Genomic DNA, 14,842 nt, shown 5'->3' with positions numbered 1-14,842 from the left:
ACCTGGGACCAATCAGCGATCTCAGCTCCAGCCCCTTCCCCAGGTCCTCGACGGGGAGGCAGCGCCATGTTTCAAGGGCAGAGCGGTTGGTTTAGCGGTAGCGTCAGCCGAGAGCTGAGGCAGTTCTGGGGTAGGAAGATGGGTGCAAGAGGTGCTTGAGGCGGGGAGAGGAGCACCTCTCCTCCTGATGCCTCGGTCCTAGCGTGCCTGCTGGGCTTATCCTGTGCTTTTGTCTCCATAGTGGCCGAAGGGGGAACAGTCAGCGACTCGCGGGCCGCAGACTTCTTGTTCAGCTGTGACGCCTCGCACCCAGACACCCTGAGGTACCTGAGAGCCGCCTGGCAGTGCCTCTTGTCACGACGAGCCCAGAGTCAGGGATGGAAGTTGCAGCCAGCTAATAAATATCTATGATAGAGGGAGACTGGAAACAGTTTTAGATGTAACTTTTTCATCCTCAAGGCCCCTGTCTTTGGAGGTCTCTGATTACCTGGCGCATTTGCCTGCACCGTCACAGTAGCTTTCCAAGAGCTTCCTTTGCCTGGAATCTGTCCTCCAAAATTTCCTTTCGCGTTGCTCCCACATTATGTTTGTAAAGCACAGATCTGCTCACGGGCCTCCCCACTTCTATTCCCCTTCTCCCTTCCTGATTACCTACAGATTTAGATTTTTGGCTAGAGCCCACCTTCTTTATTTCCCAGTTTCTCCCTCATTCCTTCCATAAGTCCAGTCTAAGGTGTCACTGTGCCTTCGTGTTTGTCATTCTTTTTTCTCTAATGCCCTTCCTCTTCTTTCCACCTTTTTACAGATCTAGGAAGGATGTTGCTTTCTATATGTGAAGGCTTCCCTGACTGCCTGCCCACACCCTACCTCGGAATTAACTAAGTTCTTTACAGCAAAGACTATGGGTAAAATTTGCAGGCTGCTGGCTCTCAATCCACTGTTTAGGTCCCGTTAAACAGTATCATCTGAGGTCAAGTTTCTAAATTTATATAATAATTGATGACTTCTCTAAAGCTGAGATTTGTCTAGATGTAGGCCCCCTAAATAAGCAATATGCCATGTTTTTCTTCTTTGTCAGGAGGGAAAAAAATGTCAGTCTTCTATTGTTTTATTATTTCTTTTGAAAGGTTGAATACATTCTCGTTTATTTTATAATCTTAAGTGATTTCCTTTCTTTCTCTTAGAATATATGAAAGCCTTGATTACATAGAAGATAATGCTACAATTTTTCATGCCTACTATCTCTCTGCAGTAGCCAATGCTGAAATTAAAAACTCGGTGGCTTTAGGTCATTTCATTCTTCCTCCTTCATGTCTACAAAAAGGTTAGCAAAGATCCTTCAACCAATCTCTGTTAGCCAAATCCAGCTAATTCCTGCTAGACAGCCAAATTCAACTTACCTTTGTTCTCAAATATTTTTGTTTTGTATCACATAATATAAATGGGAAAACCATGGACTTCAGATGAGATTGCCATGAATATCTATCCTGGCTTCATTTAGCATTCATACATTCACTGAGTATCTCCTATATGCCAGGTTCCAATGCAGAAACAGGGATTCAGTGAATAAGGCAGATAAAGATCTTGTTCTCAAATGCTCATTGACTAGAATCCAACGGTGAGCATTTAATATTGTCTTCTTTGCTAGTTTTGAATCTTTTCATTATGTTTCTGAATTTTTAAAAGATTCATTATGAAAATAAACTCATATATTTGTATTTTTTATGCTTTATGCTTTTGTTTCGACACATTTTTATTTCAACACATTTATTTCAACAACCCTTTGATGTAGGAATGGCATATAAATAAAGTATTTCTGAAATGTTTTCTTTCAGGTTGCCCTGCTTGGAACACCCTTTCTTTTTTGAGTTAACTTTAATATCCCACTTTTTAATAGGTCTTGCATTATTGCCAACTCTTGACCTACATATTACCCAGTAGATATGTGTCTATCTCTGGAAAGACAAATTGAAAGCTGTTTGCAAATTCCCAATTGGGGACAGTATTAAAATAAAAGCATGGGGTTGTAGCTCAATGGAAGAGCCTTGCCTAATACCTGTGAGGCACTGGGTTTGATCTTCAGAACCACTTAAAAAATAAAGTTTTTATGTCTATGTACAACTTAAAATATTAAAAAACAAAAGCAAAACAAATTTTAAAAGTTCAGACATTTTCATAGAAGAGCATTTAGAAATTTCCAAAGATTGGCTTCTTCTATACTTGCTGTCCTACTTAGACCTAATTATAACTTATATTCCCAAATCATTACAAATGCTTATACAAATAATGACTAAATAGATTTATTCAAAAACTATTTGTATCAATTAGTGAATACCTAATAAGGAATTTATATTGTAGAATGACTGTCTAACCTGATATAAAATGATCATTTCTATTCTGTCTTTGAAATTAGCATCTTATATTAACATGTTCTTAAATTTTGAAAATGTATTTTTAAAAAAATTCTAAAAAAATAAAAAAGTATACATATTTATCTACTTGAGTATGGTCTACTGGAAGTGTGAGATGTGAATGTGAACCACATGTGAATTTTAAGTATTTTAGTAGCCACATTAAAAAGAAAAATAAATAGGTGAAATTAATTTTAAGAATATATTTATATGTATTTATATTTTTAAGAGTATTTTATTTAGCCTAACATATCCAAAATGTTGCAATATAAAATTATTGACATAATTTATTCTTTTTGATCCTTAAAAAATTTGATCTTCAAAATCCAATGTTACTTTATACTAACAGCACATCTCAATTTGTAATAGTCATACATGTTAAATACTCAGTTCCTATATTTAGCAACTTGCTACCATACTGGACAGCAAATGGCTACCTTTTTGTTCTCTAGTGGGCTACTTTGGAAACTTTTGAGACTTATTGAAATTATTGAGATTATTGAGGAGATGACGCAGTCCTTTAACATATTGTAAATTTCTGCCTATTAGATATATTTTTTAATCTTTTCCTTTAATAAATTAATTTTTGAAAATCCTTGCTCTACAAACTCCACAATTTTATACTTTTAATTTTGATTAGACAATCATCCTCTTTAATAACATTTGACCTAATAGAGATGCTAACATCTAATGAACAAATATATTCCAGTAGAAAAACAAAAAAAAAAAACTACAACAATGATTCTCAAAATGCATTGAAATCATTTGGGGAGTTTGTTAGAAATGAAAATTTCTGAGCTGTCCCTTAATGATCTGATTCAATATGAATCACAATATGAGTATTTTAGGTGAGTTTGATACCAGGAAATAAGGCTGACCTAAAAATTTCAGACTTCATGCAAAATTCAGAAGTTACTTTTTAAAAAATATTTATTTTTTTAATTTTAGCTGTAGTTGAACACAACATCTTTATTTTATTTATTTATATTTATGTGGTACTGAGGATCAAATCCAGAGCCTTGTGTGTTCAAGGCGAGTGCTCTACTGCTGAACCACAACACTAGCCCCCAGAATTAACTTTAAAAAAATAGTATTGGACTTGTTTTTCTCACCACAGAAATAAGAAGAAAAATTGGTAGTTTTATTTGGGAACAAGACCAGGATTTTCTGATAGAAAAGGTAAGAGTACATTAAAGTAGTTGATTAGAATCTGCAGTATCAAAATTTTCTTAAAGCAGTGTAATTTTAAAAATGTTGACTTGTGATATGTAGCACTTATGAGCCAGATTAAGGAATTTAAAGGGTTTAATTTCATTGAATATTATGTGGTTTGACTTTTTTATAATAGCACATTGTTAAAATTGAGGTATTTTGTAAAAATAAAACTATTAACATAAGAAGTTTGAAAATTTTCTTCAATCAGTAATATCAAGATAACAATAGGTGCATGGTATTTTTACCAGTTCCTCACTGCTGGTATCAATTCTGATTTATTAATTGTTGAATGTTTTGAGTACCACTCTTCAATAACTGCATAATACGGCTTTTTAGTTTTTGCCATCCTGCCTCAAATTTACCTTTTGACTTCAAAATCTTTATGCAGTTGCTAACTTTGGATAATTTGAGCATCAAAAAGAATAATGACAATAATAAATTTTGATACATTAAATAAAAAAGAATCCTTTAGTCCATAATGATACTCCAAAAACAGAAAAAGAAAAAGGACAAAAGGAAGACAAGGGAGGAAGAAAGGAAGAATGGGTAGAAAGAAAGAAGGAAAGAAATGCTGGGATAAGGAACATTTTCATTACAAAATAATAATAGCTAAAAAATACAGGAGGGATGACAGCAGAGAAAAATCCTGATTTTATAGCCTCAAGCTAATAATCTAGGCAAGGGTCATTAAATGATGCTAAAACCATGATCTCAAATTGTCATTCAGAGATTACTTATTAATTTTAAAGGCAAGCAATGAATTTTTTAAATGGACATATCTGGAAGATAATACCTTATCAAGTTCAGCATCACCAATATTGGAATAACCTCTCATTATGTTCAGTCTGGTGTGATTTAAGTATACAGTATTAGTTGTGTAGCATTCTTGTTCAAAGCTTTTAATCTGAATCTAATTCAGGGTTAATCAAACAAATCCAGAATATGGATTATATACTTTGAGTCAACTAACTGATCTGGACTCTTTACACAGTCATAAAAAACAAAAAAGGCAAGAAGACTGTTCTATATTGATCCAACAACCAAATGTGATATTTAAAACTCAATTGGCTTTTGTATTTAAAATTTTTTAAATTTTAATATGACAACAGAATGCATTGCAATTCATATTACACATATAAAGCACAACTTTTCATATCTCAGGTTCTACACAAAGTAGAGTCACATCCTTCGTGTCTTCATGCATGTACTTAGGGTGGATTTTGTATTTTTGAAAACAACAACAGGAAGGTTGTAAAAGGCATCTTGAGAGCAACTAGAAAAATTTTTTGATGGACAAAAAATAATATCAAATTAATATTAATTTTCTTAAGTATGATAATACATTTTTAAAGAAAATTAATGTTAGGTACTGAGGAATGTAAATGTCACAATTTCTACCAATTTTTATCCAATAGACAAGCTAAAATGTAAAAAAGAGAGGGTACTCAGTGTGGCAAAAATCTAAATCTAGATGAAAGGTATGTAGTATTATACTATTTTTAAAGTTTTGGGTAAGTTAAAATTTTTTCACAATAAAAAGGAATAAAATCTTTATAATTTGCCCAAAGCCAGACTTATATATATTGCTGGGCTCAAAGAAACCAAGCCGCCACGAGGCACTTATAGGTTCAAACAGGAACTTTGCCCGAACTCCTCCGGCACTCCACGCACACTCCCTGGGAACTCTCTCCGCCCTCTCTGGGGCTCTGTGGGAACTCAACGGGAACTCCAGGAGAACTCAAAAGTAGCGGGTGCCTGAGGCAGCAGGAGCAGCCCTATTTCGGGATCCGCCAGACAGCAAGGGTCTATATACAACTGAATACACACCCTGTTTCAATCCAGCATTATCCAGTCACAGCAATTATACACACCTTAACTTAATTATCATCATCTTAATGGCATCACCTCTCAACCACTCCTTCTGGCAAAATGCCATGCGCCATCCTGACTCGGCTGTGGCTCTCAACAATATTTCATACTCCTTTTAATTTTTTTTCTCAAACTGTCATCATCTGAAAATAATAGTTCTTTCAGTTTCTTTAGCTAGGAAGTAATAGTATGTTGTACTAAAGATGAAAATACCCAATCTTTGACTTGTTTCCAAGATGAGTGAAGATGGAATGGTTATTATTGGACAAAGTATTGAGTAACAGATTCATAGAGCTTAAAATAACCTTAAAGATCATTAATTTTTAGTTTTACAAATAAGAAAACTTATTACAAATAAAAAAACTTATTGCAAATAGGAAAACAGAAAGGAAAGACCTGTTTTAGTTCACATAACCATATGTTAGCAAAAGTGGAACCAAATTTCTTAGCTTCAACCCAATCCAATGTTTTTACAGCTAAAAACAGTATAACATGCTTTATTGGCTGTTGACTAGAAATTATATTATTATAAAAGATTTTGTCAATTGTTTGAAAGTATTGATCAATTTTGCCAATTAAAATGATTAAAACAGAGAACATATAAGTAAAATGTACTTTATCAAGGATAAGTCTGGAAAGTAATTTGGGGAATAGTAGTATTGTTTGGAGTAGATTTCTGATGTAAATATAGAAATTTCCTAATGATATATTAGGTAAATACACTATGTAATAGATATCAGTACCTGAGTCACTTTCACAAAATCTTTTGGAAAACCTTAGTATAATTTTAGTTCTTTTACAACTCTAAAGCTGACTATTGTCACTTCTACGTAGAAACATATTTGTTCAGCATTCTTGTTTTTGATTTATAGCTTACAGGAAGTCCAGGATTAAGTCAAGATTTTTTTAAAAATTAAATTAGTAACACTTTTCTTTATTTTTATTACTAAAAAGTAATATCATATTAGAGAAAATTTTAAAAAATTAAAAATAGAATAACATTATTCTCACTCATTTTCTCACTTAATAAATTATAGCTGGTATTTTAAAAGTTCTGGTTTCCTTATATCTCTAAAAATATGTCATATAGTTGTATACATGTGTGTACAAAATTTTGTAGGTTTCTCCAACAAACTAAATTGAATGGACCTAAAGTATAAATATTTTATGATTCTTGAAATATATATATATGTACATATATATGTATATGCACATATATATGTATGTGTATTCAAGAGTGATATATATAATTTTTTTTCTTTTTTTTAAAAAAGTATTGATTGGGTCATTGGTGTGCTGAATTTTAAAAATGTGATTTCTTTTGCTATCTGCAGCCTGAGGAAATAGCATCAAATAAAATAAAAATCAGTGAACTAGCAACAGAGAACAAAAAAGAATTATCCAAAAGGTATTGAATTTATATACTTCACTGATACTCAATTCAATCTTTGAGCAGTAATTGTGTTTCTATTTAATTTTCACAGTCTTCCAATGAGATTGGTATTGTCATTATTACCATTCCTATTTACAAAAAAATTAGATAATTTTCCCAAAGTTTTAAGTGGGGTAGAAGTAAGATTTGCACTGGGTCAGCTTAATTACAGAGCCTGTGTTTAGTTATTCTGCTATACTATTCTTGCAGAAAGGAAACAAAGATTTTATGAAAGTTATAATAACAGTTATATTAATATTACTTTTTAGTTAGTAGGAATTGAACCCCGGGCCTCATATATGTTAGATAGGTGATCTAAGCTATCTCCCCAGCAATTTTTATATTTTATATTGAGATAGGGTCTTCCTAAATTGCTTAGATTGACCTTGAACTTGGATTCTCCCACCTCAGCTGTTTTAGCCTTCCTATTTTAGCTGAGATTACAAGCATGCACCACCACATCCAGCAGTTACATTATTATTTAAATGAAAATACACTAAATATTAGCAGTACTTTGAAAGCTGTGAGTAATTTCCCTCCCTTCTTTCCAAATTGTTTATAATGTGGTGACTTCAACTTAAGAAATCAAATTTAAAAAGACAATCAAACATAGACTTACCAAATCTAGTACAAATCTGAAAGGCTCCATCAATGCAGACTTATTCATGATCTAGTCCTAATTTAATATTTTCCAATTCTGTGGTTTTCAAATACTCATGAAGAATATTATTTAAAAATATGGTATTTTACTGCTGAAATAAAAATGATCAAATAGTAGTTTCTTTACATGAAACTTAATGGCTTAATTTATTTATTTTTTCAATTTTAACTTTTCTTCCCATTAATGTTAATTTTCTTAATATGCAGAGAAGTCTTATAAGTCTGGGGAAAATATGTCCAATCCAAAAACAAAAATTTAAAAAGGATATCAATTATGAGTTATTATGAATTATGAATTATTATAAATTAGGTTGTTGTATGCCTAGAGCCTTTTCTTTGTGAAACCACCAGAGGGTGCAGTATGAACATAAATAAAATATACCCTGAGCCTACCTATGAAGCCTTTATTTTATTGGAATACTATTAGTGATATTGAACACTTACTAAATGGGTAAACTCTTATTTAACACTTGATAAATACAAGATACTGGTGAGCTAAGTAGGTTACAGAATTTTATTTGATTCTCACAACTTTATGACAGAGATAAATACTATTAGCCTCATTTAAAACTGAGAAAATGGTTTCAGAACTAATTTCTCCTGTTTCATTCAAGGAGTGGAATTGAATGTAAGACCAAGTCTAGCTGATCCAGAGTCCATACTCTTAACCACTATGCTATTTTCCCTTCCCCAAATGTTTCCCAAATCTGAAACTTGCATAAGCTTTTATTTATTGTTTGTTTTTAGTTGTTATTATAAACGTAATGCATATAATTTGCCAAAATAGGAAATATGGAAAAGAATAAAGAAAATTTGAATTACGATCAATGCCACCATTCATTAGTACCTTTCTTGCCAATTTTATACAAATATATGCAGTTTTAATAGAGTTGAGGTCATTCTGCATAGATAGTTTGACTCTTGATTTTACATTTAGTATTCTACAGGCAGCTCCCATGTTGAAAATACTTATTGATATTATGACTTATAATGGCTACATATGATATTTCATATTGTTTAACCATCTTTTTGTTAATTTATTTTAATTATTCACAATTTGTCTCTTTTATGACAACTTCACAAACATCTTTTGAAAATAAATCTTGCTATATCTATTTGTATACTACAAATATATATAATTATTTGTAAATTAAAATAAATTTTGCTTTACTTTTTATAATTTTCTTATTGTAAATTCTCAGATATGAAATTTATGATATAGAGATATGAAAATAGATAGATAAGATAGATAGATAGATACTGGGGATTTAACTTAGGAGTGCTTTACTACTGAGTCATGTCCCCATCCCTTTTTATTTTATTTGACACAGGGTCTCAACTAATTTGCTGAGGCTAGCCTTGAACTTGTGATCTCCCGCCTCAGCCTCCCAAGTTGCTTGGATTGCAGGCATGCACCAGCACCCCTGGCTGAGATATAATTATTTTTAAAGACCATGATGAATATTGCCAGTTGCTTCCCACAAAAGTACAAATTTAAACTATTACCATTGTGGCCTCACCACATCTTTACCAGTATTGAGTATCAATAAGAAACCTTGTGCTAATAGATGAAAATGTCATCTTGTTTTAATTCACATCTTTCTTTGATTGCTAATTGGTTTGAACCTCTTCTCTTTTGTTTTCTAGCATTTTGAATTTCCTTTTCTGTGGCTTATTTTTAAACTTTCTCCATTTTTCTATTGAGGATCTTATTGTTTTTCTTATCAACTTGTCTTTTATAATAGCTATATTATTCTTTTGTCAATTTGATAAATTGTATCTTCGGTTTATTGACTTGTTCTTTTTTGGAGATGCTCATTTTTAGTTTCTACATCATTAATCACTATTCTTATCTTCTTCTGTTGCTTCTATATTCAGAAAAGCCTTTCCAATTCAGAGATCAAATAGGTTTTAGATTCTGCAGATATTTATTTTGGTGTATAGTATGAGGTGAAGATCTAATTTTATTTTTGTTTTGCAAGTAACATTTCCTCCAGTTGTGATCTTCCTGTCTCAGCTGTCTCTTGAATAGCTGGTATTATAGGCATGAGCTACCAGGTCTGGCCTCCTCCAGTTTTTTTAAAAAATAAATCTGTTTCCTTCTTGTGTGTGATTTCTCTTTGTCATGTTTTTTTTAATATATATGAAGATCTATTTTATTTATTTGTTTTATATTATTGTGGTGTTGGGAATTGAACCCAGGGCCTTACATATGCTAGGCGAGTGCTTTACCATTGAGTTACACCCTTCACCATGAAGATCTATATTTAAACTATGTGTTTTATTCCATTAATAGAATAGGTGTTAAATTAGATAACTTTATTTATGTATTTTAATACTTGACAAAGTATTAAATCCAAGACTCATTACTCCTTAAAAAAATAATTTCCTTAGCTATGTGCATTTACTTATTATTACTGTTTTTCTTTTTTTTGGATGATATATTTACATGGTTTGAAATCCAAGATATATAAAAAGGGGTCCTAGAAAAATATACTGACTACTATAGAAGCAATCAATATTATCATATATTTATATATATATGTGTGTATATATATAAATAAATTAGAAAATTCATCTAAATTTATTTCTTTATTTCTTTTTTTCTCTACAAACACTGTTTTGCACCTTGTATTCTTTTTCACTCACAATGTATCTTGGAGGTGATTTCATATTACAGCATAAAAAGCTTTTTCATTTTGTACAGTGTGATAATTCATTATATTATTTCACCATAGTTAACTAGTCTTCTATTTTAATAGACTTGTAGGTAATTTCTAATTTGCTATTAAAAACAGTGTTTTGGCACTATTTGTAGTCATTTTGCATTTCTGCATATATATGTAGGATAGTTTCTTAGAAGAAAAATTACTAGGTCAAAAGGCATGTATCTTTGATAGTTCTTATCAAATTGCCTTGAATAGAAGTTAAACCAATTTACATTTCTACTTTTGTATACAAAGATGGTTTAGTCTCAAACTTTTCTAAGAACACAATTTTGTTTTATTTGAAGGATCTCATCTAAGTGATACATAGTTTCCATTGGAAGAACTTAAGTGAAATCTAAATTTTTTAAAATTTGAAGATAATACTTTTACTATTAATTTAGTTTTATACTTTTAGAAAATAAATTTAATTAATAAAGTTAGGGATAACTCCATTTATTAATTATTCTTAATTACTAAGGTTTTAATTTTCCTACTATTTATTATCTATTGGATATATGTAGTCTAAGTATGATAAGTGCTGTTATTTGTATAGTTAGCAAATAGGATATTTGCTGGTGTGTACCAGTAGTCCCAGAAGTTTGGAAGACTGAGGCAGGAGGATCACTTGATTCTAAAAGTTCAAGGTTTGACTGGGTGATATAGTCATACCTCATCTCAAAAAAAAAAAAAGATATTTCAGTTGAAAACATTTTAGCTTTTACAAAATTAAAATAAGGGGTTGGGATTGTGGCTCAGTGGTTGAGTGTTTGCCTAGCATGTGTGAGGCACTGAGTTTGATCTTTAGCACCACATTAAAAATAAATAAATAAAATAAAGGTATTGTGTCCATCACAACTAAAAAAATTTTCTAAAAATCTAATTATACAACATGACCACATAAACATGATTTAATTTTTTTTTTTTTTTGGTACCGGGAATTGAACCCAGGGGTGCTTAATCACTGAGCCGTGTCCATAGCCCTCCCCATCTTTTAAAATATTTTATTTAGAGACAAGGTCTCACTGAGTTGCTTAGGCCCTCAGCCTCCTGAGCCAGATTTAATTTTTGTAAACTGAAAAATCACTTCAAGAATCTTATGGTCTTCCCAGACATTTTTTTTTTAAATTTGGTATTGTAAAGTGTGAAAATACTAGTAAATAGTATCTATATTATTTGAATGCTGAATAACAAAGGTGCTGTAATCATTTAAAATAGAGTACTGTGTTTTCTTTTGCTGATAGCATAGCTAAACATTTTTAATTATAAAGAATTATTGAATGATTGTGCTTCAGGGATATATATATATATATATAAATGTCATACATATATGGCTTACTGTATGTTTCACTTTACAGCATAGAAAAGAATTTTATAAGGACTCCAGTTGTAGAAAAGCAAATGTACTTCCCTCTTCAGAATTATCCAGTGAACAACATGGTAACAGGTGACTTAAAACTTAGAGTAAACCCAGCTAGAAAAGAAACAAGGAAATAGTGTTTAGAATAAAGCTGCTGTTGTAATTCAAATGCCTAATAAGTAAGAGCTCTAAATTATATGTGATAATGGGAGAGACATTGTCTACATATTAAATAAATTAACGTGCAAAATTAATCCAAGGATAGGTCTCATATTTTGTGCTAGAACAGTGGTCTCTAGGTAGGGTAAATACAGTCCCAACTTATGCTTGTTTTCAGGCATCAGTTTTGTTTGTTTGTTTTGTTTTATTTGCAGTCTGGGGATCAAACCCAGGGCCTGCAAATGTTTGGCATCAGTTTGTATTTTCAAGTATCCAAGTTTGGAATTATGTGGAAAACCCCAATAATAATTTTCTTTCAGGGTCTGATGAAACCTACGCCCCTTTCTTTATCATGCTTGTGTGTAGGCATGTATGTGTGTGCTTGCACACATACACACTACAGACTTTACACAAAATTTAAGGAGATTCAGAGATGCCCAGAAGTCTATTCAGAGATCACTCAGTCTCCTACCTGAGTGTTCCACAAAAAGGAAAGTCAGCTAACAAGTTGAACTTGAGAAGGTGATGAGAGGATAGAACTAACGGAACCAGTTGAAAAGTGGCCACTGGTATTTGAATAGTTTTGAGTGAGGCAGATATTTTCTTCCACATTTTATTTGGTGCATTAGAGGTAGATATTTGTATACTTTTATCTGAGTAGTATTCATTGAGGTTACTGATGGTTATTTTTAAAACAGCAATTTTATATGGTTGGATTCATAGTTAACTTATTAACTACAAATTTCTTATTTAAAACAATTAAAGTAGGTATAGATATAGATATCCTGTTAAGCTAGATGGTAGTGTTTTTTTAAATTCAATTATACTAGAATTTTTTCACTTTTTAAGTGTTTAAGTTAGATTTCAATTTTAGTATAAATCACAAAATTTGCATGACACATAAAATATAATCACTCAAATAGTAAGCAATTGCTATCAAATTTTTGCTATCGAGTCCTTAAGCTCTTTCCATTTGGGCTGGATTTCTTTTTTTGTTTTTTTATTTTGATAGTAATATCTTTTTCAGATTATTATGACATCAAATTGCTCACACCATAACTTTTCTTGACTGAGCAATAATGTCAATTTTCCCATTAATTTTTTTTAAATAAACCTTTCTTCCACTACTTGTTTTTTTAAGGGAGAGAGAGAGAGAGAGAGAGAGAGAATTTATTAATATTTATTTTTTTAGTTCTCAGTGGACACAACATCTTTGTATGTGGTGCTGAGGATCAAACCCGGGCCGCACGCATGCCAAGCAAGCGCGCTACCGCTTGAGCCACATCCCCAGTCCCCCCCATTAAATTTTCACAAAGACTGTTGTCTTAGTGTTAGCAGTGCAGGAAAAGTTGTCTGTTCTAATAGGAAAGATATGCTGTTTGTGCTGTTGGTAGCTAGTTAAATAGATAGTTCTAAGTGACTATCCTTTAAATCAGTTATTCCCAGTTATTTTGGTTTAAATGCGTATATGTTCCAGTCCCAATCTGGATATGACACTGTTACTAGTCAAAGTGACTTATCAAGTATCTATGTTTTAAAGGATGATAGGAGGTTGGGGTGGGGGAACTATGTTCCTGATAATGATCAGGTTTTGTGGAGAATCTTCTCACTGGTATTATTTCTTCCATTTAGTTCTTTCATCAAGTCACTTTTTAAAAATTATAACTTTAATAAATCAAAGACAATGAAAAGCATAAAGTATGATAAGATTTAAAATGCAAGTTTATATGTATTTTCTTATTTTGTAGGTTATATATCAATTGATGCTATGAAGAAATTCCTTGGGGAGTTACATGACTTCATTCCTGGAAGCTCAGGATATTTGGCATATCATGTTCAAGATGAAATTAACATGTCTGCTATAAAAAACAAATTGAAGAGGAAGATTTGAGTTAAAATTCCTCTTGTATACTGGGTATTTATTTTCTATAAAATATTGCCAAAGATGTGCATAATTTAAATGCTGCCCTTTAGGTGTGAAGGATGGGGAAATGGGGATGAGTTCTTCTCTTTCTCAACATGTGTCTTTAGGAACTCCAGAATCCTTTTGATGCTGTGTTTGACATTTGGATTGAATTTTTCCCCAGATTATGTATGTTCACAAATTGAATTCACAGTTGTTATGGAGTGGTTGTTATTGAAACACACTTCTTCATAAGAAGCTTGCGCTCTCTCTCTCTCTCTCTCTCTCTCTCTCTCTCTCTCTCTCTCTAAAATGTCCTTTTAATTTTAACATTTTATTATATTTTTTTCTAGGTTCAATACTGTGAATGCTAAGTTTTATGACTCTTATTCTAATTATATTGATTTTTTGTGAACTAATATTTTAATTCATTCTTATGTGTGAATGGCTTCTGATAATAAATATATCAAAAGTGCATTAATACAGGCTATAAGTATTACATCATCTGAGATGATCCTGCAAGGTACCTTAAAACCCTGTTATGGAAAGTACTTGTAGACAACTTCAAGTCCAACTCCTTTACTATTTTTTTTTAATGACAAAATGAAGACCTTGAGAAGGGTGTCTTACCAGGGTGACTAAATGTGGGGGAGGGGCTTTCTTAATTTTCCAGGCTAGTGCTTCCCACTCTTCTGCATGGCATGTGCTGTAGCCTCTGTGTCAGGTATTTCTGTGTTGTTTTGTTTTTTGAGACACAGTCACTCTGTATTGCCCAGGCTAGCCTGGAACTTCTGGGCTCAAGTAATCCTTCTGAATCAGTCTTCCAAGTAACTGAGACTACAGGTATGTACTACCACATTAGCTTCTCTGTGTCTCTTAAGTAAATATTGAAATGTAGTGATATCAAGAATTTTTACTGACAGGATCATGCTACGACTCAATTTTCAAGATACAAAATTCTAACACCACTATTGGCATCAAATTTGAGAATTTTTTTTCCCATTTGGTAACGTTTCCTTATTTATATTAACATCTATGGCTCAGTCCTTCTGAACTTGTAAATTTAAAATAACCACACTAAATCTTCTTTTTCTAAAACATATTAAACATTATCTCTCCTGAACTATC

The 14,842-nt window shown here is 31.9% G+C and overlaps 1 protein-coding gene across 2 annotated transcripts; it reads left to right on the top strand.

Annotated features, from left to right (window-relative positions):
• The first annotated feature begins 44 nt into the window (after positions 1–44).
• On the top strand, positions 45–14,195 carry Terb2 (telomere repeat binding bouquet formation protein 2). 2 transcript variants are annotated; one of them, XM_005316516.5, is made up of 7 exons: positions 45–130; positions 242–323; positions 1,185–1,324; positions 3,529–3,590; positions 6,830–6,903; positions 11,651–11,739; positions 13,560–14,195. In XM_005316516.5, the coding sequence occupies exons 1-7, from the start codon at positions 67–69 to the stop codon at positions 13,700–13,702; spliced, it is 654 nt and encodes a 217-aa protein (XP_005316573.1). In that variant the 5' UTR covers positions 45–66; the 3' UTR covers positions 13,703–14,195. The 2 variants fall into 2 exon arrangements, 1 of the variants encoding a protein (XP_005316573.1); XR_013438804.1 differs by lacking the exons at positions 11,651–11,739; positions 13,560–14,195 and having other exon boundaries at positions 45–905; positions 1,185–1,618.
• Positions 14,196–14,842: the final 647 nt, after the last annotated feature.

The sequence above is a fragment of the Ictidomys tridecemlineatus genome, chromosome 5 (genome assembly GCF_052094955.1).
Source record: "Ictidomys tridecemlineatus isolate mIctTri1 chromosome 5, mIctTri1.hap1, whole genome shotgun sequence".
Lineage (NCBI taxonomy): Eukaryota > Metazoa > Chordata > Mammalia > Rodentia > Sciuridae > Ictidomys > Ictidomys tridecemlineatus.
Note: the sequence above shows the minus strand (reverse complement) of the source record. Positions and strands in the feature narration are given on the sequence as shown.

Bases quoted from the DNA above. Each gene is read 5' to 3' on its own strand.
- Terb2 (XM_005316516.5), top strand. From the start codon at position 67: ATGTTTCAAGGGCAGAGCGGTTGGTTTAGCGGTAGCGTCAGCCGAGAG. The intron at 131-241 runs GTAGGAAGATGG...TTGTCTCCATAG, and splicing joins AGAGCTGAGGCAGTTCTGGG to TGGCCGAAGGGGGAACAGTC. The intron at 324-1,184 runs GTACCTGAGAGC...TCTTTCTCTTAG, and splicing joins TCGCACCCAGACACCCTGAG to AATATATGAAAGCCTTGATT.